Source organism: Sebastes umbrosus, chromosome 17 (assembly GCF_015220745.1).
Source record: "Sebastes umbrosus isolate fSebUmb1 chromosome 17, fSebUmb1.pri, whole genome shotgun sequence".
Classification (NCBI taxonomy): Eukaryota; Metazoa; Chordata; class Actinopteri; order Perciformes; family Sebastidae; genus Sebastes; species Sebastes umbrosus.
Genome location: NC_051285.1, coordinates 10,454,376 through 10,476,546, shown reverse-complemented (window position 1 = coordinate 10,476,546; position 22,171 = coordinate 10,454,376). Strand labels below are relative to the sequence as shown.

The following is a 22,171-nucleotide window of genomic DNA, read 5'->3' as shown; positions in this document are numbered from 1 at the left end:
ATCTATGGCTAAAAGTCAAACATTTTATTGTTATAAATGCCAGAGGTGTTTTTGTTTCAACACTGAGGCAGAAATAATCTAGTTTTAATAAGCCCTAGGAAGAATGCCAGGATAGTAGTTTTCGCCGATGTGACAGAAGGAGGACATTGGTAGGAATTTCCAGTAACGCAAAAAGTAAATTTGATCATTTTGTATTTACCATATGTCTTTTTCATCTGAATGCATATCTATTTTGCTGTTCCTGTTGGCTATTTCTCTTTTAAAATATAAAGATTAAAGAGTATTAGAGGGAGTTAACAGAGTTTTTCCCTTGTTCCTCATTTGTAGTCATCCATTCATTAAAGGTCAAACCATATGTGATGTCTCATTCCCTCGCGTCTGCATTTCCTCTCGGCAGGGGTCATCAGCCTATTATTTTAAATTATCTGTCATCATCAAAGAGGATGGATTCACCTGCAGTAGTGGTGCAGTTCTCCTGCACTGGCACAGTGATTGATCTGCTCCTTTGCATCCTGATGAAAGGGACTACCTTTGTTCTTACCGGTTAAATCATCTTCTACCCTCTGTTTCCATTTGTTACCATTAGACCCTGGTTTTCTCAAACTATGGGTCAGAAGAACCCAGTAGGGTCTCATAACTACCTGTGGTGGGCAAAACAGGCTGTAGTTTGAGATGTCTAACCATATTTGTGAATTGGATGATTTTAACCTATTAAACCTGCATTAGGCAGCATGTTTGTAGCATCATTGGGCAACAACTCCATAATAACCTTTCAGCATAATTCAAGTGCTCTGATAGATAGCTACACTTCTGCACCTGCATATGTTTTCAGGCTTTAAAAAATCCAGCCCGTAACGGGAGACTTTGGCCAATCACAGGTCATTTCAGAGATAGAGAGCGTTCCTATTGAGCGTTCCTATTGGCTGTGCTCCGGCTGGTGGGCGGTGCTTGGTATTTCCTCAACTGATCTCAACATGGCTGCCGGGTCACAAACTTTCTTATTTTACAGCTAAACAGTACACTATATTTCTGAAAACATTTGAAGCGAGAAATAGGCATTACAGTAACAGAATATTGATTCATATTTGATCAGCGCTGCCTAGTTTAACCGTTTGATCAGAGTTTGCGAGTGATTGACAGTTGCTCATAGACGGCAAGGCTCCAGCTCGGCTCTGATTGGTTGTTTTCCTCTGGTCTGTTAAATCTTACAGATGCCGTTAGGAGCACCGGAGGACACAGAGGCTCATGATTTTTTTTTTCAGATCACCTGTCTCATGTACTACTGTCAGGATATAGTGAGCGTTTTATAAAAATACCTTTTTTTAATCATATTTGCTCTTTCATATTTCTAACCCACTACTGCTTTAATAAGAAGATCTGAACAAGGACTGCACACAGTAGCGGCCCCGGATGACCTTTTTAGTCTTTATTGTTACTTATAACCATTGTGTATGCATCAATATCATTTAACAGCGTATTCATGTGATATTCACACAGCGTTCATGACCTTGTAAAATGTACTACAGGCTGCAGATGATCCTTTTTCATGACGGTAATCCATAACACTAGAAAATCCAAGTGCTTGAACAAGTGGTTTGACCTTTAGATTCAAGAGTTTTATTTGCCATTTGCACCTAAGTACATTGGAATTCTGAACAGTTTACACCGAGTCAGCTGTAAGAAAAGAAAAAAGGTAGAAAAGGAACAAGGTAATTACAGTACAAAATAAGTAGCACATTCAACTTAACACAATAAATAAATACATTATTAAAATATAAAACGCCCTCAGTGTAGTCAATAAATAAACTAAACTACCCTCTGCATAGGAACGATTCCCTCCAGAATACAAATATATAGTATATATGCTCCATGACCATGTTAAAATAACTTGTAGCTCTCATTAAAATATTTAAAAAAAGAAATAATTAATATATTTCAGACAATTACAATTAGAATATTTTTGCCTCCATAATGTCTCCCCCATTAGCTCATAAAAAACAGCATTTAAAGCTGAAGTAGGCGATATTGGAGCATATATGATCAAAAAAAAGTTATCTTTATAAAACGGTTGCTATATTGTGACAGTAGTACATGAGAGAGAGAGAGACAGAGAGACAGTCAGACAGACAGACAGACAGAAAACCAATAGTAGTGGATGTAAAAGAGTGATAATACAACTATCGGAATTGATATCATTGGGTCGTCCTCAGACGGGCTTTCAAGCGGAGCTTCCAGCTATCTCAGTCCACCATACATCTGGCTAGCTCACCATCACTGTCCGTGCGTTGGTTCCCGCAGCACCAGCATGCTTGCTGGGAGAAATAGGAACGCTCTCTCAATGAAATGACCTGTGATTGACCAAAGTCTCCCATCACGGGCTAGATTTTCTAAAGCCTGAAAACAGAGCCACGATGAGGTGCAGAAGTCTAGTTTAACACTTGAATTACAATATGGTGAAAGGTTATAATGGATTTTTTGCCCAATGATGCCAAAAATATACTGCCTACTGCCACTTTAAGCCGAAGGACAGGCAACTCATGACACGTGAAAAGTTGGGGTGGGTGAGAAAGCAAAACAAAAAAAAAACAATAAACTAAGCAAAAAATGTCATTAACAAACCTTTCATCTGTGCAGGCCCGACATGGATCACTTGTCTGCCCCATGATGAACAAAATCAATTTGATGCACAAAAACATGAATTCCTACAGCAAACACCCATGACTGATCATGAGCAGAAATGAGTCTCCTGCCCTCCATTGCTTCTCATCTTCCTTTAGACTTTTAATCATTTCTAAACTTGAAGAACATGTCTTTCTTCTTAATCCACTTAATGAAAGGAAATTTACTGCCTACTGCCACTTTAATTTTTATATACTCATACAGTAGCCCAGTAAATCATGTAGTACCACCAATCGCCTGTAGGCTGCGCCACAGTTTTAAGCGAAGGGCAATAATATCCCGTTTGTCCCTAACGACTTCCCGTCGGCAACGTAGCATCCCGGAAGCTTTACCTTTTCTCTCCTGACACGTAGCAACATCAACCAAGTTGGCAGAGCTCTGGTAGATTTGTCAAACACCACAGGTACGTGTTAAGATGCTTTATAGCTTAAGAATAATGATAATGTAAGAAGAGTTAAACGGGATATTAAAACCGCCGCTGACATAACGCACATAAACAGGTTTGTTTATAGTTAGCATCAGTTAGCATCAGTTAGCATTAACGGAACGTTAGCCACCCGAAGATGAGCAGCTTGTTGTTGTATGTTATCTACTATAATATCTAACTGTATCCTTACTAGGTGGTTGTGATAGTCTAAGCCATTTGATAGTAGATACAGCTACCCATTATAGACTATAGTTTAGTGTGTGACTACATTATCTAGCTTATTTTAGCTCACAGTTGCAATAACACTAGTTAGACAGTTAGTGCAGTAAATCCTAAGCGGTTGCTAAGGTAGTAGTTAGGGAGCTAGCGAACGTTCGATATATACAACGTTGCTAAGAGACAACGACTTCTATCACGTTGACTAGGTGAGGTTACATGTTGTAGTTGGCATGGTTCATGTTTTCATGATTTCACTTATGTGTGTGGTCGATAGATGAATGTTAGAAGACGTGGTGTTGCCTCAAACCCTTTCATGTACTACTCGCACCCTTAACTGATACACTGATTTTTGGATGATAAAACCACACACAAAATCCAGATGTTTAACAGAGTCATTGTTGTTTTTGATGATGTAGTTTTTGCATCTAAATAAAAGCCATGGTAGACAAGATGTTCTCTTTGAGATGTTTTCTAGATCAGGGATTCTCAGCCTTTTGTAACTCCAAGGCAAGGCAGCTTTATTTGTATAGCACATTTCAACAACAGGGCAATTCAAAGTGCAAAAGATCATTAAGACATAATTAAAACAGTTATAAAAACATAAAACATTAAAAATTAGAAAATAAAAACAAGTGTGGTGGCAGTTTTCTGTTAAAACAAGACACAAACCAACGTAACAACTTGTCTTTAAGTGAATTTAATAAAAAGGCATACATTAATAACTAAAACATCTGCAGATGGACTGCAGATGGACTCACGAGCACAGCCACCTGTTGTGGACTGTGGCAAGTGAGCCCCGAATACAAAGAGTAGTCAGTATTTATACATTTAAAGCATAATAAGTGCAAAGAAGAGAAGGATAGAAAGTGTATCAATGCGTCAGCACACAGCAGACAACAGAGCATCACAAGACATAACAAGTATTTCAGCAATCTGTTGTTTGCAGTTACAGAGATCTAAAATGTCAGGTCACTGTCCTATGGTGACGAAATTGAACATGTGAGGCCCTGAGATTATCTAAAGGTACAGTGTTAAACTGCAGATATGAAAATTGCCATTACACAAGCTAAAAAGAAAAGCTAGGATAGAAACTAAAATAGCGTAAAACACAAAAGAGTAAAAGCTCTAGTGCAGTATCAGATCATTATCTGGTTTAAGAAAAGGCACCCGCAAGCAGGAAAGTTTTAAGCTTTGTTTTAAAAGAAGTGAGAGTTGGAGCGGTCCTGCAGGTTTCTGGGAGCTTGTTCCAGATATTTGGTGCATAAAAACTGAATGCTGCTTCTGCATGTTTAGTTCTGACTCTGGGGACACTAAGCAGACCTGATCCAGATGACCTGAGAGGTCTCCAGGCCCACTTCTGATTGTTAAAACATTTCCGAGGACCAACTTCCCAAATAAATGACAAACTGGGCTATAAAATATGTGTTATGCCATCGTCAGGTGTAATGACCCACATGGATATTCAGCTTACCCTCACCCATCACTGCCTGCCATTATGAATCCAAACTATTCATATTTCCTCAACACACACTTTTGCTGGTTTCAAAAATTGCTTGATTTTGTGTCACTGCATCTGTGACATATATGTCTGTAAAGGGGAGACTCGTGGGTAACCATAGAACTTAATTTCATTCACATATCTTGAGGTCAGAGGTCAAGGGACCCCTTTGAAAATGTCCATGGCAGTTTTTCCTCACCAAAATTTAGCGTAAGTTTGGAGCGTTATTTAACCTCTTTCCCGACAAGCTAGCATGACACGGTTGGTGCCGATGGATTCCTTAGGTTTTTCCTAGTTTCATATGAGGCCAGTATCTTCACTCTAGCTTTAAAAGTGAGCCCGCTATAACCTCTGAAATACAGAAAAGCAGTTAATCTAACCATTTGGCAGCACCTTTGCGGCCCACAAGGGTGTCTCTCTGAGGCCCACCAGTGGGCCCCGGCCCAGTGGTTGAGAATAGCTGTTCTAGATTATGTTATGTTGTTTTAGCCAACTGGACTGTGTATTACAGAGCATGTAGTTGTTCAATATAACAGTGCTTTGTCATTTGTATATTGACATCCTCTGTACCACCTCACTGTAGACCAAAATAATTAACCTAGCTGATGAAGTTGTGTTCCTGTTTCTGCCCCTGTGTTTCCAACAGAGGGAGAGATGGCAGGGTTTGACAGTTTCAACACAGACTTTTACCAGTCCAGCTACAGTGTAGATGACCAAAACCAGGCAGGCCAAGGCTACACCAACACTGAAAACCCCTACAACAAGTAAGTGAAGAAGGCTCTCTTTGCCTGATGCTCCCTCAGCTGTCAACGCCTCCAAGAGCAACATTATTATTATTTTTATGTGCCTTTTCAGCTGCTGAAGACCTAACATTTTGTTGCCTGGGTGAATACCTTATTTGACATCTTTAAAGTGTATTTGTGATTAGGGTGAAGGGCGAGTTTGCATTGTTTTACTGCTTTAAAAATGTTAACACTGCCTAATTGAAACAACATCCTTAGAAAGCAACTTAAGTACAAATATGGAGTTTAAGACGTCTTTTAATGTCCTTTCAGTCAAAGAGTACTGTTGAGCATTATCATTATGTGTTTCCCAGGCCATACGCTGGTCAGTATGACTACTCCCAGCCCATGGGCTACTCTCCCCCAGATATGATGCAGCCCCAGCAGCCATACACGGGACAAATCTTCCAGCCCACACAGACCTACACTCCAGCCCCATCACAATCCATGTACGGTAGCAGCTTCGATGACGAGCCGCCACTGCTAGAAGGTAGGTGAACCACAACCGGTAGTCTATGACTTGTATCTGCCTCTTTGGCTCTCATACGGCTTCTCTCTCTTTTCTTATAATATTTCTCATTCGGGAGTACATGGATTTTTGCAAAGGAACTGTCTAGTACAGCACAGTTTGACAGTCAGCAATACACACATTTCACTATGTGGATAGCTAACTGTGCTAAAATTATTTGTTTTGTTATTATTCTTTCAGTTGATTGCTATTGTTAGTTTTATCATTGATAAAAACATTTATGTCAGAGACTGTCACAGCTTCACAAAACTTGTTGGACTCTGGTAATTTGGAGTAAAGATGGAGAAATATGCAATCGGTTAGTGGAAATAATCATTAGTTTACCGCACTGTTTACCAGCTTTTGGAATTATTTGACGTTACGTTTACAAGAGCGCCAGTTGATTAAAATAAAATATAAAACAACAGTGATCCGGTCTGCAGTATAACTTCTAGGACATGAACTTAGGCACTGTTTCTTAAAAGCGTGAAATTAAAGTTTCATTCGACAGCTGCAGTTGCTAGCACAGTCCGAGAATCTCATAGCTGCAAGAGAGTTTGGATGGAAGAGAAAGGGCTGATCAAAGGCTGGCTACCTGGCAAACGGATTGCAAAATTGGCAGACCTGACAATCCCAATATTTAGCAGTATTTTCCCTTTAGTTACACACACGAGAAAGCATTTCGTTGACACTGAGCAAAACTGAGCTGTTAATCACGTTGTGTTGTGGACTTAATCTTTGGACCGAGCCATCCAGGGTTGCACGTACAACAGTTGCACTTCCTGCTTCTCACACTTGTAGAAATTGATATCAGAATTTGTTTTATTAAACTAGAGACAAAGAGGTCTATAAAATGTCAGAAATGGTGAAACAATGTTGATCAGTGTTTCCCAAAGCCCAAGATGACGTCCTCAAATCATGTCTTGTTTTGTCCACAACTCAGATATTCAGTTTACTGTCATAGAGGAGAAAAGAAACCAGAAAATATTCACATTGAAGAAGCTGGAATCATACGGTTTTCACTTCTTCTTTTTTTCTTAAAAAATTACTCAAACTGATAAATTGATTATCAAAATAGTTGGCGATTAATGTAATAGTTGTCAACTAATCGATTAATCGTTGCAGCTCTAAATCAGTTTGATAAAGCTGAGACCACTTTGGCCTAGAGGTCAATCTCTACTGCTCTCACGGTGTCCATCCCTGTGTTTGTATACATTTTGTGGCACCACACAGCTATGTCTTTCATCCGCTGCATGAGACTGTGAAAATGTTGTTGGTCGCTCAAACTTAATTCACACTCATTACACTAAAATGTGACCTAGAGAGGTGAAGACACACCTCAAGGCTATTCTGAGAAGAAATCACACTTTTATCACGAGTCCTTTCTGTACACAAAATCTGAGCATTCCTGGAAGAGGCGTTTCTTTCTTTGTGACTGTAAAGGCTTAGTGTTTATATAGCAAACCAGTTGCGCATACTGGCATGTCATTGCATCTCTTCCATGCCTCATTGTGTCATTATCCTTTTTTTAAAGTTCTCTCTACTCTTGTATACTTATTTGTGCCATTTATTTCCCTACCAACTATGTTTGATCATAGTTCCAGTATTCAGTGTTTCTGATGTGTGTTTTCTCCGTCTTAGAATTAGGAATCAACTTTGACCACATCTGGCAGAAGACACTGACAGTGCTCCATCCAATGAAAGTAGCAGACGGCAGCATCATGAATGAGACAGACCTGGCTGGGCCCATGGTCTTCTGTTTGGCCTTCGGAGCGACACTTCTCCTGGTAAATCATTTGGTTAACGTTGATGAATAATACATCTCGAGAACTTTGTAACTTAGTAAAACTGGCACCCGACATCCTGCCACACCTTATGGCACAAATATATACACATCTGTACACCAATCTATTTAGGTGTGTGCATATCTGACTGTTTGGATGTATCTTTTTTTTCCTTTCTGTTAACAGTCAGGTAAGATCCAGTTTGGCTATGTGTATGGTATCAGTGCGATCGGCTGCCTCGGCATCTACTGCCTACTCAACCTGATGAGTATGACGGGCGTCTCCTTCGGCTGTGTTGCCAGCGTGCTGGGATACTGCCTCCTCCCCATGATCCTCCTCTCCAGCTTCGGAGTCATCCTCTCTTTACAGTGAGTACAAAGCAAAAAGGTACATTTTCTGAATGTTATTATAACTTGTAAATCAAGCAAAGGTTTTTTTTAATCTATAGAGACCACTACGAGACACTGTCTAGTAGTTTAAATTAGTGTTGCACAATACCCTGCCGTTAGAAGCAGTACGATACCCCATTTTATTAGTACCGATACTTTAAGAATGACAGTGTTTTAATACGAGCCATGAGTTGCATCGATGTGCGACAGCAGGGCAGTGTGTGTGTGTGCAGCGCTCTGCTGTAGGACACGGCATTAGGATTGAGATCCTGTGGGAGCAGACGGTTATAACTTTGCTGCTGGTGGGAGCAAGCAGTCAAAAAATAAACTGCAGTGATAACCAGAAGGATGGAGTCAACAAATAAAGTTGAAAAAAAGATTAAAGCAGGTCATGAATCTCTCGCCAGCTGCACAGTCCCACTCTGAGCTGGTTCCTGTATCAGCAGAACTCCCTTGAAAAAAACAAGGAAATAACAGCACGTCTCTTAATATAGATCAAATGTACCGATACAATTAGATTCACCATCTTCTCTGAATCTGTCCACGCATCTCCTGTAATTCGGCAAACACATAATCCACCAGAGAGCACGTGTTAAAAGTATTATTTTAGCCTGTGTTTCTGTAACGTAAAATGGAAAGAAAGGAAAAGCTGTCCTGCAGTAACGGTGACATTGTCTTCACAAACACCACTTTGACACAACGCAGCTCTTTTTGCAGTTACTGTGGTGTCTTCCTGATTTTAGCTGCTTCTCCTTGATCAGCTTCTCACAGTACTTCATCTGAATTTATTATCATTTAGTGGGTTTTTGTTTTGGAAGCCTCTCACCATCTCCGGTGCTGCAGTACCACTCTCTGCCTGAACTGTTGCTTATGCACTGGCAGGGGCGTTGTTTTACAAAAAAAAAAAAACATATTAAACACTGTTTAATAAGGGATATCTGGTTGCAAATATAAAGTTAACTAAAGGAATAACAAACTCAAGTATAAGGAACATCAGATTACTGCATACATTTTTAATTAATACTTTTTAAAATATTTAATTAATAAAGAAAAATCGAATTCCATTCCGTAAATCTATTATTCATTACTTTTCCTGATGTTTTAGTTTTTTTGCTGTGGTATCGTTTCAATATTGTTATTGTCATATTTAGGCAGGGTATCATGTCAATGTCATAATTTTGGTATCGTGACAACACTAAGTTTAAATTTCCTAGTTAGGGTTTTGTTGTATTGTACGACTTTAAGATGATAATTGGTTGCTAATGAAACTCATCTTAAGTGTGATAAGCTGAGTTAACGGGACAATGTAACTTTTGTTGGATGTTTGATAGGAGTTTCACAAACAGCTGTACATTTAATAAAACTGTATAAACGCAGCTTTACTACAGCTAACTGTTAAAACGGTGAAAGGTAACTTCTTGCTTCCTTCTTGTCCTCTTTAGGGGCATGGTGGGAATTATACTAACGTCAGCAATCATTGGCTGGTGCAGTTTCTCGGCCTCAAAGATCTTCATCTCGGCGTTGGCCATGGATGGGCAGCAGCTGTTGGTTGCTTACCCGTGCGCTCTCTTATATGGGGTCTTTGCACTCATTTCTGTCTTCTAAAGAAATCATTGAGTACCAGTTTAAAATAACCGCTCCCCAGTTTCTGTAATTTCAGTCTAATTATCACCACTGTAATTAGTGTAATTATTGGCCAATTACACTGTTATTGCAGAAAAATGGGAGCTACTGTCTAAAACGGCACCGAGGTATTTTTCTTTTTTTTTTTTTTTTCTTTTATAAGCCTCCACCTCTCACTACATTCTGAATCGACCATCTGCAGGCTGGAGTGTATTGTCTCACTCGTGTCTTCTGTCCGCTTCGTCCCCCTCACACATCCTAAAGGAGAGGACTGTCAAATAAGCCAGGTGAAAAATAACTCTCCTGTGGACCATGTCGAGCCGTGTACAGTCCTATGATTTTAAGGACATGAGGGGGAAGGAAGTGAGCAATTAGTTCACACAATGGAAACCCGAGGAGACAATTTAATTTGGACACGGACGGGAAAAGGTTCTCAATTTCCAAGGACTGATAACCAACTCTCAACCAACCCTGCAGCCTCACGTGGACCCGGTGGAAACATCATGATTTTCGCAAGCCTTTTTTGGCAAAGCCCTATAGATTCCACAGCTGCAAGACTAAGGGAAGCACCCACTTTCCTTCTGCACAAGACTACGGTAGCTCACTCTACTTCTCTACCCAGAACAGGTGGAGGAAAATGGGGGACCTGTATCTTCTTTTCTCCAGGACTGAGGAGTCACGGTCTGATCTTTGGTGTAAAAAAACAGCAGCTCTGCTATATCTTATATATTGTTTTATTATATTCTCTTGAAATTCATTTGAGTTTTGATGCCTTTCAAGAAGAAAAACACAGTTTGCACAAAAGCATTTTTCTAATTTTCAAAAACCAATTTGATTCCATATTGAGCATGATTAGTCTGAGAGAGATGCTGTATATTTCTAGGTACAAACACGTCTCTATATAGGTTGTTGCTATAGTTTGCATCCTTTCCATTTCTTAAAATCTTTATAGTTGACTCACTCTGTATGCTTCGACGTGTCATCTGTTGTTCATGTCTTCTCATGCACATTAAAGTTGTCTTTGAAAGTTATCCGCCTCGTGATATGAAATGGTACATCGTGTGGTCAAGCAGATAATTGTAAGAAGTGATGTTACCTCTTTTTAAAGACTGAAACTTGCTGTGTGGGCAGAAGAAAGTGCAGGTGCAGAAGTGGGTGTGTGATGATAGTTTTCAACAAGCAAAGAGATTTAGCAGGCAGTAGTTATTGCTTGTCAGTAAAAACATCACCGTAGCTACACATTCACAAGCTACCATAAAAATACTGACACGTCACAACAAACACATAGCAGGTAAGTGTAATGTTCAAATATATATTTCCCAAGTATACTTTATGTAGTAAGTATACTAATATCAATCGTCTTATTATATTATTATATTATTATCGTGAACGGATAATCCAAAAACTTCTTTTTAAATGGAAGTAGACATCCTTTTGCAAATTCTCACACACTTTAAAATCCTACTCTATCAAAAAGTAAGCACAACTACAAGTCAAGTATACCTTTCTGTAAGCCTTATTATACTTTTTTTTCTATCAAAAGTACAAGTAGGCCTGTAAGCCAAACATACTTAGACTTTTCTGTATACTTGTCAGTATGAGCCAAGTATACTTAAGTCTACTTTTGTTAAGTATATCTCTGATAAATATATAAAAAGTAAACTGAAAGTATACTCTTAAAAGAATTGTACCAATAGCACACTGGAATAAACTTCTTTCTTGGACAGGGCTCGAGGTCCGTTGTTTGGCAGAATAAAAACCACAACTCCAATGTTTATGAGCTAGTGTGTGGAGGAGAATGGCCAGCCTACAGAAAAAAAAAAAACATTGAGTGACTTTGATTTTAAGTAAAGCTTTAAAATGCAAGAAAAAAATTCTTAAGATTTGGCAAATCCTTAAGATTTCAGTCCTTTAATATACTACAAATATATAATTATTGCAATACTTCAGTGGGGCATCGGCTCAATCACCATTGTGTTGCCTCATTTGGCTATATATAGTGACTTAACAGACATTTATTTAAATGAAAATCGTCGAGATTGCCACTTAAACTTAAATCTAAACAGAAGGTTGACAAGAAGAAATATACAATTTCATGGTTAGAGCACAATCCTCTTTTTTTCCGCTCTCTTCTGGGTTTTCCTTTCACTAACATACACAAAACATATACACAGAGGGGCTCCTTAAATGGACGATAACCCACTTAGGAGGAATGAATAATTCAAAAATGAAAATAGAGTGCCGTTTTCTATTCCAACAAACTCAACATCGAGGAGATACTTTGCATTTCAAGCAAACCTAACAGGAGCAGTCTGCTCTCTCATATGGCCAAGTGTTTATATATGCATCTTCTGTATGTATAATCTGTTTTGTATGTTGTTTAAAGAAAAGGAGGTAATGCCAATTTGCTTATATTATGAATGAAAGGGATCAGTGTCACACTTTCAAGGGGATTTATTTCCTCTCTAACCAGAACATTGTACATGTCATGAATTGCTTTTTCAACTCATTTTATGCACACACACACACACACACACACACACACACACACACACACACACACACACACACACACACACACACACACACACACACACACACACAGAGTGGTGAGTGTCTCGAGTGCTTTAAATTATTCTGCGTCCTCTCAGCTCTGGGGATCTCAGAAACAGCTGAGGACTCGTTGTGGGTAGCAGGATGTTGACATTCACGCACCCTTCGTCTATGTACAGTATCTGGTTTCAGCCAGTTTGCAGTCGGGTTTCAATATCTTGCATCTGGATTCACTCAAGGGTATCTCGCATTCTCACGTTTTCCCTGCTGGGCCTAGAGAAGGAATTCGTTCCAAAATTCCTTATTTGCCTTCAATCAAGTCCTTATTTGAACCTGCTAACTCTGGCGTTCACAAATTCCCCTGTAGGCACTGAAGTGAACATCTAAAATCCATTTACTCTGTGCATTCCTGGGGTTATGTTCAGGTGAAGATGATAGTGTGACTCATTTCCTGTGTGTAAAATAGTTTTATACTTTTATAAATACAATACCTTTTTTGATATCAGCAGATGAAGAAGAAGTTGTATATTCCCTTACGAAAAAGTAGTATACTTCAAGTGTATTCTATGAAGTATACTTAAGTAAAGTTTAAGTATATTTCCCCCAACTATACTTTATGTGGTAAGTATACTAATATCAATGTACTAGACTTGTAAGTGTACTACTCCATTACTTCTTGGAACTAAAGTGGCACACTTTTTAGTTTATAAAAATATACTTTTAAGTATACTTTTAAGTATAAGAATAGTATACTTTGAGCACACTACTAGTTTACATCTAAGTTTTATTTTGTACTGCAACTATACTATAGGTATACTGGTACTTTACTGGTTTAATACTTGTAGCCCACTTTATAGTTTATGAAAGTATGCTCTCAATAAACTACTAGTTTAATAGTTTTTTCACTGCAAGTATACTTGTATATACTTGTAGCCCATTTTTTAGTTTATGAAAGTACACTTAAAAGTATACTCTCATTAAACTACTAGTTCAATCTTTTTTATACTGCAAGTATATACTTGTTTATACTTGTAGCCCACTTTTTAATTTATGAAAGTACTTTAAAGTTTACTGTCAGCAAACTACTAGTTTAAAAGTTTTTTCACTGCAAGTGTACTTGTATATACTTGTAGCCCACTTTTTAGTCTATGAAAGTGCACTTTCTATCCTATAACTTATAATACTTAGCCAAGGATGTATGTATTAGATAAAGAGACTTGCTCCTTTTGCTATTTGACTTGATGTTTTGTGAATATAAAATAAATAAATAAAATTATTTTTATTTTTGTTAAGTATATCTCTGATAAGAACATAAAAAGTAAACTGATTTTATTTTAAGTTTAAAGGAAGTGTTCCAATAGCACATTTGAATGTACTTCTTTTTGATCAGGGTCAACAGGTTGTTGCGTTACTGTTCGGGATTGACTTCTCAAAGAGAGAGAAAAAAACATTTTAATTGACACAGTATACAGTTATGGTCTATTGTGTACATTTGATTGCCTCTTAAGTACCGTATACAAGCAGCAAACTGGTTTGACAGACGGCAGTTACATGATCCATGTAAATAAACAGGTTGTATTTGGAGACATACACATTACAGAGTGAATAGCTTACAGTAACTGGGAGTGTGCTGAGACCTGAGTTTAAACCCTTTTTTTAGCTAACACTCAGTGGTTTTCAGTTCAAATTTGCGATGCATTCAAAAATACACTGGACAATTTTAGATGCAATGACCTGGCCCAAGCAAAATATACATAAATCCCTACATTACTGTATGTCCAGAAGAGTGTAGTGCTGCATCTGTGAACAAAAATGCCATAAATATGATTAGCAAATCGTATTGTCAGTGTCAATCGAGAAATTTGATTACTCCTGTTTGCACCTGTTGCTCTATTTTAGCATTTTATGATTCCATGGGGCCAGTATGGTGTCAGAATTTGCTGCTGTGAGCCAGGCTTTAGCAGCTGCAGGACTTCCTTCCCACAATGTTTTGACAATATTACCACTGAGTCTTTGGTTATTTATGTTCTGCATAGCCGGGTCTAATAGAGTTGACCGTGTATATCCTTCCATTTATAACAGGTGATGAGTCAATGATTTATTGTGTTCACAACACAGTGGATGCCAGAAAAAAGTTAACCTCAAACTAGTTGACTGTCTTTGGGATGCTCATTCCATTTTCCCATGTGGAGTATTTACTGTACTAAAAGTTATGGAGATCTAGATAGGAGCCAGATGGCTGATGAAACACCGAGAGAAGAGCTGCGTCTTCCTGTTTTTCGTCACCTACTGAAACATTTACGACCAAGCACCTCCAGATGGTAGTGTTGAGTCACACATAGTCTCTCCTCTTGGCTCATATTGTTTTTTTGCTGTGTTCATTGGCTGCAGTCTGACATTTCCCCTGGAGCGATGACTACATCCCCACATCGTTTTCGAAATCCTAGCAGTCATTATCAGGAAATGTATGGCTTACTTTGGATCAGGTCAGCGTCTACTGTAGATCACATTTGTTCGGTTTGCTCCTTGTTTTGGTTTAGGTTGTAGGATAATCTCATTTTACATAAAATTTGCGGAACATGCCATTTAGTGGACACATTTTTAAGTGCCTCAAGTATCCTGAATACACAAACTGTACTTTTACCATGGGTGGGCCCTGAGAAATCCCAAACAGTCGTTGAGTTTGTCCCTGTAAACTATTGCACAATATAACACCATAAATGAATTTTGGGTGAAACATTTAAAGGAACAGTGTGTAACATTTTGGGGGATCTATTAGCAGAATATAATATTCATAACTATGTTTTCATTAGTGTATAATCACCTGAAACTCGTGTTTTTCTTAGCTTAGAATGAGCCCTTCGTATCTACATAGGGAGCGGGTCCTCTTCATGGAGGTCACCATGTTGCTCCGCCATATTTCTACAGTAGCCCAGAACAGACAAACCAAAACACTGGCTCTATAGAGAGACTTTAGCATTTTTACGTTACCTGAAGGCCACCGTAGTTCTCCGACACGCTTGTGAAACTGCGGTAACGTGAGCCGCAGAGTGCAAAACCGTGGTACCAGCAGCCACCATCCGACTTCCGTTGCTCCTAAAGTAGTGTTATTATGGTAAGGATGGCCTCTGAGGGAGGCGGACAGCGTTATCACGGTTTCGCACTCTGCGGCTCACGTTACCGCAGTCTTGAAAAGGGAGGAATGAGCGGAGAGGTACTCAGTTGGTTGCAATCTGCAACCACACCACTAGGTGTCGCCAAATCATACACACTGTACCTTTAAGTGATATTAATGGCAAATCTGCAGTAAAAATAAATAATATTGCTGAATGGTGTAAAGCTTTTTAATTTTAAGTCCCAGAAGGAAATTTTTATAAAATGAGTCATCACTGGAATAAGTATAATATTTAATTAACATTCAATAACACTCCTCCTGTTACAACTGTTCCTGCCATCACTACTACTTTTAATACTATTAACGATCATAAAAAAATCATCCTCATCATCACCTATAGGCTGTTTTAGGTGTAGCTGACTAGTTGACTGGTCTGCTCGTCTCCGTGGAATAAGGGCCACCGTGCCATTATGTTATCTAATGGAGGATAATCTCACCTCCATCTGGCCGGCCTGAGCCACAGTCTGTTGTGCCCAGCAAGCTGGCCCGGCTGACTGGTGAGTAACAGCTAATGATGAAAGCGTCTCCTGCTCTGCTAGAAAGAAAAGCATGGAGCGAGACAAGCTGTAAGGGATGGAGGCGGAGAGGAGTGAAACAGACGGGAGTTGTACAATATACTAAAAAAAGAAAAACACTTAACCAAAATTCCTACTTACAAAACAGCGACAAATGAATTGTGAATCTGGCATGAGCAGGTTACAGGACTGCATGTCTTAGATTAGAAATGCACCTTAACAGCATCCAGATAAATTACAATATACTTTGATGCCCACTGCACATGAAGCTATGATTCATTTTTTATGACATTTTATATGGCTTTTTAATGTGAGCTCATACAGTAGTCATGAGATTAAAGGGGAACTAAGCCCATTTTCAAAATTCATAAATGTTATTCCTATGGTCTAAGACTGTGGTTCCCAATCTTTTTCCTTAAGGGACCCCTTTTTTATCATTGAGTTAACTCACAACCCATGACTATGTAACATATTTTATGGATATTTCATTTTATATTCAATGCATAACAATAAAAACTACAGAACAACTGATAAACTATACAGTTAACCCGAATAATGAACGCAATTACTGCAGGAAGTTTGCGCAAAACAAGTGATTTCGGTGAATTTTGAGCAGATTATTTGATGTCCTGTAACTATTGCATCAGAGATGATTAATACAATTCTCTAAAAATAAATATCTTTAGAATTCATAAATACTAAATAGACTTATTTTTTGACGAATTCAGTGTTTTCTTCTTCCTAACTTCCAAACTTTAAAAAAAACAATTTAATTTACTTTTCTTCACAACAATGAATGAAATGCTGAAGCCAACTTTATATTAAAATCAGGAAGGCCGGACAACCCCCTGTGAAGTTTTGGCGACCCCTAGTGGGGGTCAGGACCCACAGCTTGGGAACTAGTGGTCTAAGACAGTCCAAAAATTTTAGCAAACATGAACAACTCTCTCCCAAATCCAAAAAATAGAGTGCTAAAACTCAAATGTGTGATGTCATCAAGTATAACGTGTGTGGAACTGCTTCATAGACAATGAATTGGGAAAGATGTTATAGATGACACTAAGAGCACTGAATTAACTCCTAAATTAAAAATAAAAAAAATACAATGTCAAGGTGCTCAGACAGACATTTTCATTGGGATTATCTAATTTGTACACAACAATTTGAGTTGTTGCTTTTGCATTTGAGTTGTTGCTTTTGCATTCGTGTTGTGGCTTTTGCATTCGTGTTGTGGCTTTTGCATTCGTGTTGTGGCTTTTGCATTCGTGTTGTGGCTTTTGCGTTTGAGTTGTAGCTTTTGCGTTCATGTTGTGGCTTTTGCATTTGTGTTGTGGCTTTTTCCTTAATTTTGTGGCTTTTTCATTCGCGTTGTGGCTTTTGCATTCGTTCGACCTTTCTCAGCCACCGTCTCTTTGACATTAAAACCTCATCTCAACAGGAGTAAAGCATTACAATCACTTTAAATAAAATTCACTCGTCGGCATCACAGTCTGACATCACCTTCTCTATCCTAAGTACTGTTATGTGTTTTCATTATTTTTTTAAAAGGTGAGAGAAGGTGTATCTGTTTTTAATTGGCGGACAGCAGCAGATGTAGCTGGATAGCATAATAAATGCGGCCTGTGTACGCGATGCGCTCCAAAAAGCCTCACAGCAATGAGGCTGATTAGGATGTTATCTTCACTGAGGGAGCAGACGAGCGACAGGTGGAAATGTAACAATTGGTATTCAGCAACGCAGCGCCGCCTTTTAATGCATCTGCAAAGCCAACAGCACATGAATATTCACTGAGCAACTGTTAGCACAGCACTGAGTGTGATTTGCCCCTGCACTTCATTAGGCTAATTGTCCCCCCTCATTGCACTGCGGCCTCTTCTAACAGTTGATTCAGAACTCAATGAACCAACACAAACACTGCAAGGGACCAACATCAGAGTCGTGCTGAGGGAACCTGTGGTTTTTTTGTTTGTGTATGTGCACGTGTATGCATACTCATGTGTATTCATGGGTGGGTATGTATGTACTGTGTGTGCATGTACTGCTGTACAATCGTTCCATTTTATGAAATGTGCTTCTGTGTACATACAGTATGTTTGACAAAAAATGCACATATATTACACGTAAGCTCTCGGTGCTTTTTTCTACACGTGTATGCTCAGAAACAGACAAATGAACACAAGCATGTGCAGACATACATATACACACAAAAGGATCAACACATTCTCGTTCCCAACTCATCAAATACCGACGCTTGGTCAGTGGCCAAACATTTCGAAATATGGCAATCTAGGTACCCCTCTAGCATCAGTTTTTGGACGTGTCAGGGACGGCAGGTCACCACATGCTTGTTGCATGCAGTGTCTTGTCAAAACAAACTTAGGCAACAAAACCACTTAGTTAGGGTTAGTAAAAGATTGTGGTTGACGTTAACTTGACTAACAACTCACATGACTAGCGAGTGCCTAACGATTCTCGTGACAAGCAAGTGACTAATGACTCACGTGACTAGCGACTCACGAGACTCGCAGGACTTACGATACTAATGAGTCATGTAGCTAACGTGACAAAAAGTCAACGCTGACGTTTACTTTCACACTGGACACGAACAGCGGACTCATGGGTGAAAGTCCTGTGCTGTCTCCAATCCACACTTAGACTTTTCACTCTTTAAAGGAGCAGTGTGTAGGATCTGGCGGCATCTAGCCGTGAGGTTGCAGATTGCAACCAACTGACACTTCTCCCGCTTTGTATGTAGATACAACGGCTCATTCTAAGGTAACAAAAAGACAACAATTCTTATTTTCAGGTGATTATACACTAAAGAAAACATACTTATTAATATTATATTCCTTTTCTGCCAATAGATCCCCTTAATTGTTACACACTGGTCCTTTAATACCCTGTCAGTCGTTCTGACTGTCTAATAATGACATGGGTGGGTTTACATTGGAGTTAGTTGAAAGCCCGGTGTTTCGCATACAGGCACTAAAGGGTGCCTTCGTGCACTGACCAAGCATCGGTATTTGGTGAGTTCGGAATGAGAATGGGTTGAAAGGATCTTTAAACACAGCGGTTATGGTCAAGCCACATTGATTTCAGAACATTATTGTGTAGTTACCTGCATACTGCCAATTACTGTAGCCTGCCATCACGTTACTGTTACTGTTAACTACAGCTGCACTCGACATTATATTCATATATGGAAGTTTTTGTTCTTAAACATCCACATGTGAAAATAATTTAGAGTGCAGGTGTAGTTAGAGTAACAATATTTGAAGAGAAGAAATGTCATCACAATTAGATTATTTTTCAGTTTTTGTTTTTTTTACGTAGATAACCCTTTAGAAAAAATCAGTCTGCAAAGTGGATGTTGCCTGAAGGCGCCTTTTCCTAGCAGACAGCGTGACATGTCACAACAGGAAAAACAGAGGCATAGCTGATCATTTTATTAATGGCTGCTTTCAGTTCAGGTGTTCCAGAGCTCTGGCAGTGCGTCATGCATGACAACTCAAAATGTCTATTGTTTAAAAAAAAAAAAAAGATTTCAAAGACGAGGTTTCAACAGCACAATACTTCATCATTCATTCAGCATCATGGTGGAGAAAGAGTCAGAGAATGTCGAGTTAAATCCTGACCGATCAAGCCACAACATCAGTATTTCTGTTATTTATTTATTTATGGTTTATTTGATAGGGACAGATACAGAATACATAGCTTCCTAATTCGTTTGAGTAAAGTGTTTTAACAGATTTTAAGGATTTCTTTGGGATAAATCAGGGAGGAATTTGGTATAACTGGTGAATTTATGCAGCTATTTTATTCTAACAAAATATCAAGAGAAAATCTGAATTAAAATGCTTTTTGCAACTATAGGCAAACCAATTATTTTGGATCAGTAGCCATGATCAATTCACCAAGACAGATCAGTCATGCTCTCATTCACACTCCGAGGGAGAAACGGAAATTATATGAGAATTCACTCTTGAGACATCATTCCAGTTCTTGAAAGAAAAATCACTTTGAACCATCCACTCCAGTATCGGAGAAGAGATACTTCACTCCTTCAAACAATTCCCTCACCGACATCTCCGCTCTTGATTATTCACAAAATGTGTTTGCAGTACGTAGCTTGTATCTCTGTGTTAGTGTGGGAAAGTGCTCTCCTCTCCACCAAATATTTTTTTCACTGTGGCAAAGGAAAGGAAAGAATTATGAATGGATCATGAACAGATTTTGATAACGTTACTCCTTGGCTAGAAATAAAAACCCAAACAGAAGAATAACACACCTGATGCTGAGTGAGACAAACAGCATCTGGTGGATGACGAATCATTTAATCACAGTCTTACATAATAATTTGTATAATATAGCTGTATTATTATGTATTTTTAACACCCATAACAATTTTTTGCTTTGACATACATAAGAATTCAGTATGAATGACAATAATTCCCCCGTCATTACAGACCTTTGTCAGTATTCCCTGTTTAGCCTCTCGTTAATCTGCCTGAATGGATTTTACCATTTGGGCAGTGAAATTGTGTTGCAGCTTCAGATTAGAGCAGCTACAAAAGGCTGGAAACCCATCTGGTCTTGCTGAGGGCGTTCTTATTCAATATGCATGACATAAGAATAATAATTCAGAACATCAGCATACCACAGCAAGCAGCAACTCCGCTGACGTCATTCCATATTTGTGTTTTCATTAGTAGAAATATGACTCATCATTTATATTCCATTCTTGTGTTTTTTTCCCCTAACTTTTTATGGTACGTGCACCGATTTGTATGAGAATTAGTGCTGCACATAAACACGCTCCTGACTGTATATTTTTATGACTTTCCATTAAAAAACCTAGCATTACTCATTCGTATTTTAAATTTATAAACCACAAATGTTGCCATTATTTATGCCCGTGTGTCTTTTCTACTTGCAGTGCCCGACGTAATGAAATATAAATTTACTTAATCATCTTGCCTATTTATTTATTAATGAAAGCTATTGCGCCCTATTTATAGACGCGACTGTGTTTCTCATGTAACAGCCCTATACCATTACAGCAGAATGATCAAAATCCCAGATACAGTTTATGCGCAAAGAGAGGAATGAACAGGCGAAATAAATGTTCATGCTGAACTGATTCACCCCTGATGGATAATTATTGTATCCAATGGTAACTCTATGATTAAACTTGAAATGCCGTATCTTAAATAGCACAAGTGTAATGCATTGTAAAGATGGCCTTCAGAAAACTTGTACCTCATCTATGTATAATATGTAAGCATGCACATTTCATGTTGCTCTGCAGTAAATCTTGAGCACAGAGCCTTGTTATTCCTTGCATGAATGACTTTTGCCCCTAGGGTTGAGATTTTACTGTATTTTTTATTTTTGTTCTATCTCTTTTTTTAATCACAGCCTACCCATCATTTAGCAGTCTGATTTATTCTATACTGCTCAGTGGGGTAAGGATAACATCATGATTATTTCAGTAGTCATCAGCTTAGCAGTTAAAAGTAGCACATGCGATGGCAGCAGCATTAGTTTTAACCACCACTCCTTCCTTCCCTCCAGGATCCTGGAAGTAATTGGCAGCATGTCAGAGAGCTGCAGAGGGATCTATGGACCTTATTGCAACTCAAAGGAAAGAGCTCTCAAGCAGAAGAAAGACGTCCTGACAGCGCCTCGTGTAACCTTATGGCTTTAACTATTTATATAACATGCTGGACTAAGACACAACGAAAGAAAAAGACAAGCAAGAGAAAAAAAGACAGAATAAGTTAGATAAATAGATGGAAAATCAAGCCCATATATGCATCGGCTAATAATAATAATTTAAGGCACCAAAAATGTATTTAGGGCATCAGCAGAGAGAAGATACAGAGTCTCTTTAGGGTCGCCATCTTGGTATTTGGCCATCACCATCCTGGTTTTTGGCCGTCGCCATCTTGGTATTTGGCCGTCACCATCTTGGTTTTTGGCCGTCGCCATCTTGGTATTTGGCAGTCACCATCCTGGT

General features: G+C 38.7%; 1 protein-coding gene across 4 annotated transcripts in view; it reads left to right on the top strand.

Annotated features, from left to right (window-relative positions):
- The window catches only part of yipf5 (Yip1 domain family, member 5), a 219,760-nt gene extending 197,797 nt beyond the window's left edge, over positions 1 to 21,963 (top strand). The window contains exons 1-6 of one of the 4 annotated variants that reach the window (XM_037748435.1): positions 2,943 to 3,082; positions 5,470 to 5,587; positions 5,920 to 6,095; positions 7,755 to 7,900; positions 8,084 to 8,265; positions 9,729 to 9,954. In XM_037748435.1, coding sequence (XP_037604363.1) covers positions 5,478 to 5,587; positions 5,920 to 6,095; positions 7,755 to 7,900; positions 8,084 to 8,265; positions 9,729 to 9,891 — 777 coding nt within the window. In that variant the 5' untranslated portion in view covers positions 2,943 to 3,082; positions 5,470 to 5,477 and the 3' untranslated portion in view covers positions 9,892 to 9,954. Of the gene's footprint in view, positions 1 to 2,942; positions 3,083 to 5,469; positions 5,588 to 5,919; positions 6,096 to 7,754; positions 7,901 to 8,083; positions 8,266 to 9,728; positions 10,941 to 21,726 lie in introns of those variants that run through there. The other 3 variants (XM_037748434.1, XM_037748433.1, XM_037748432.1) reach the window with 3 other exon arrangements.
- The last annotated feature ends 208 nt before the right edge of the window (positions 21,964 to 22,171 follow it).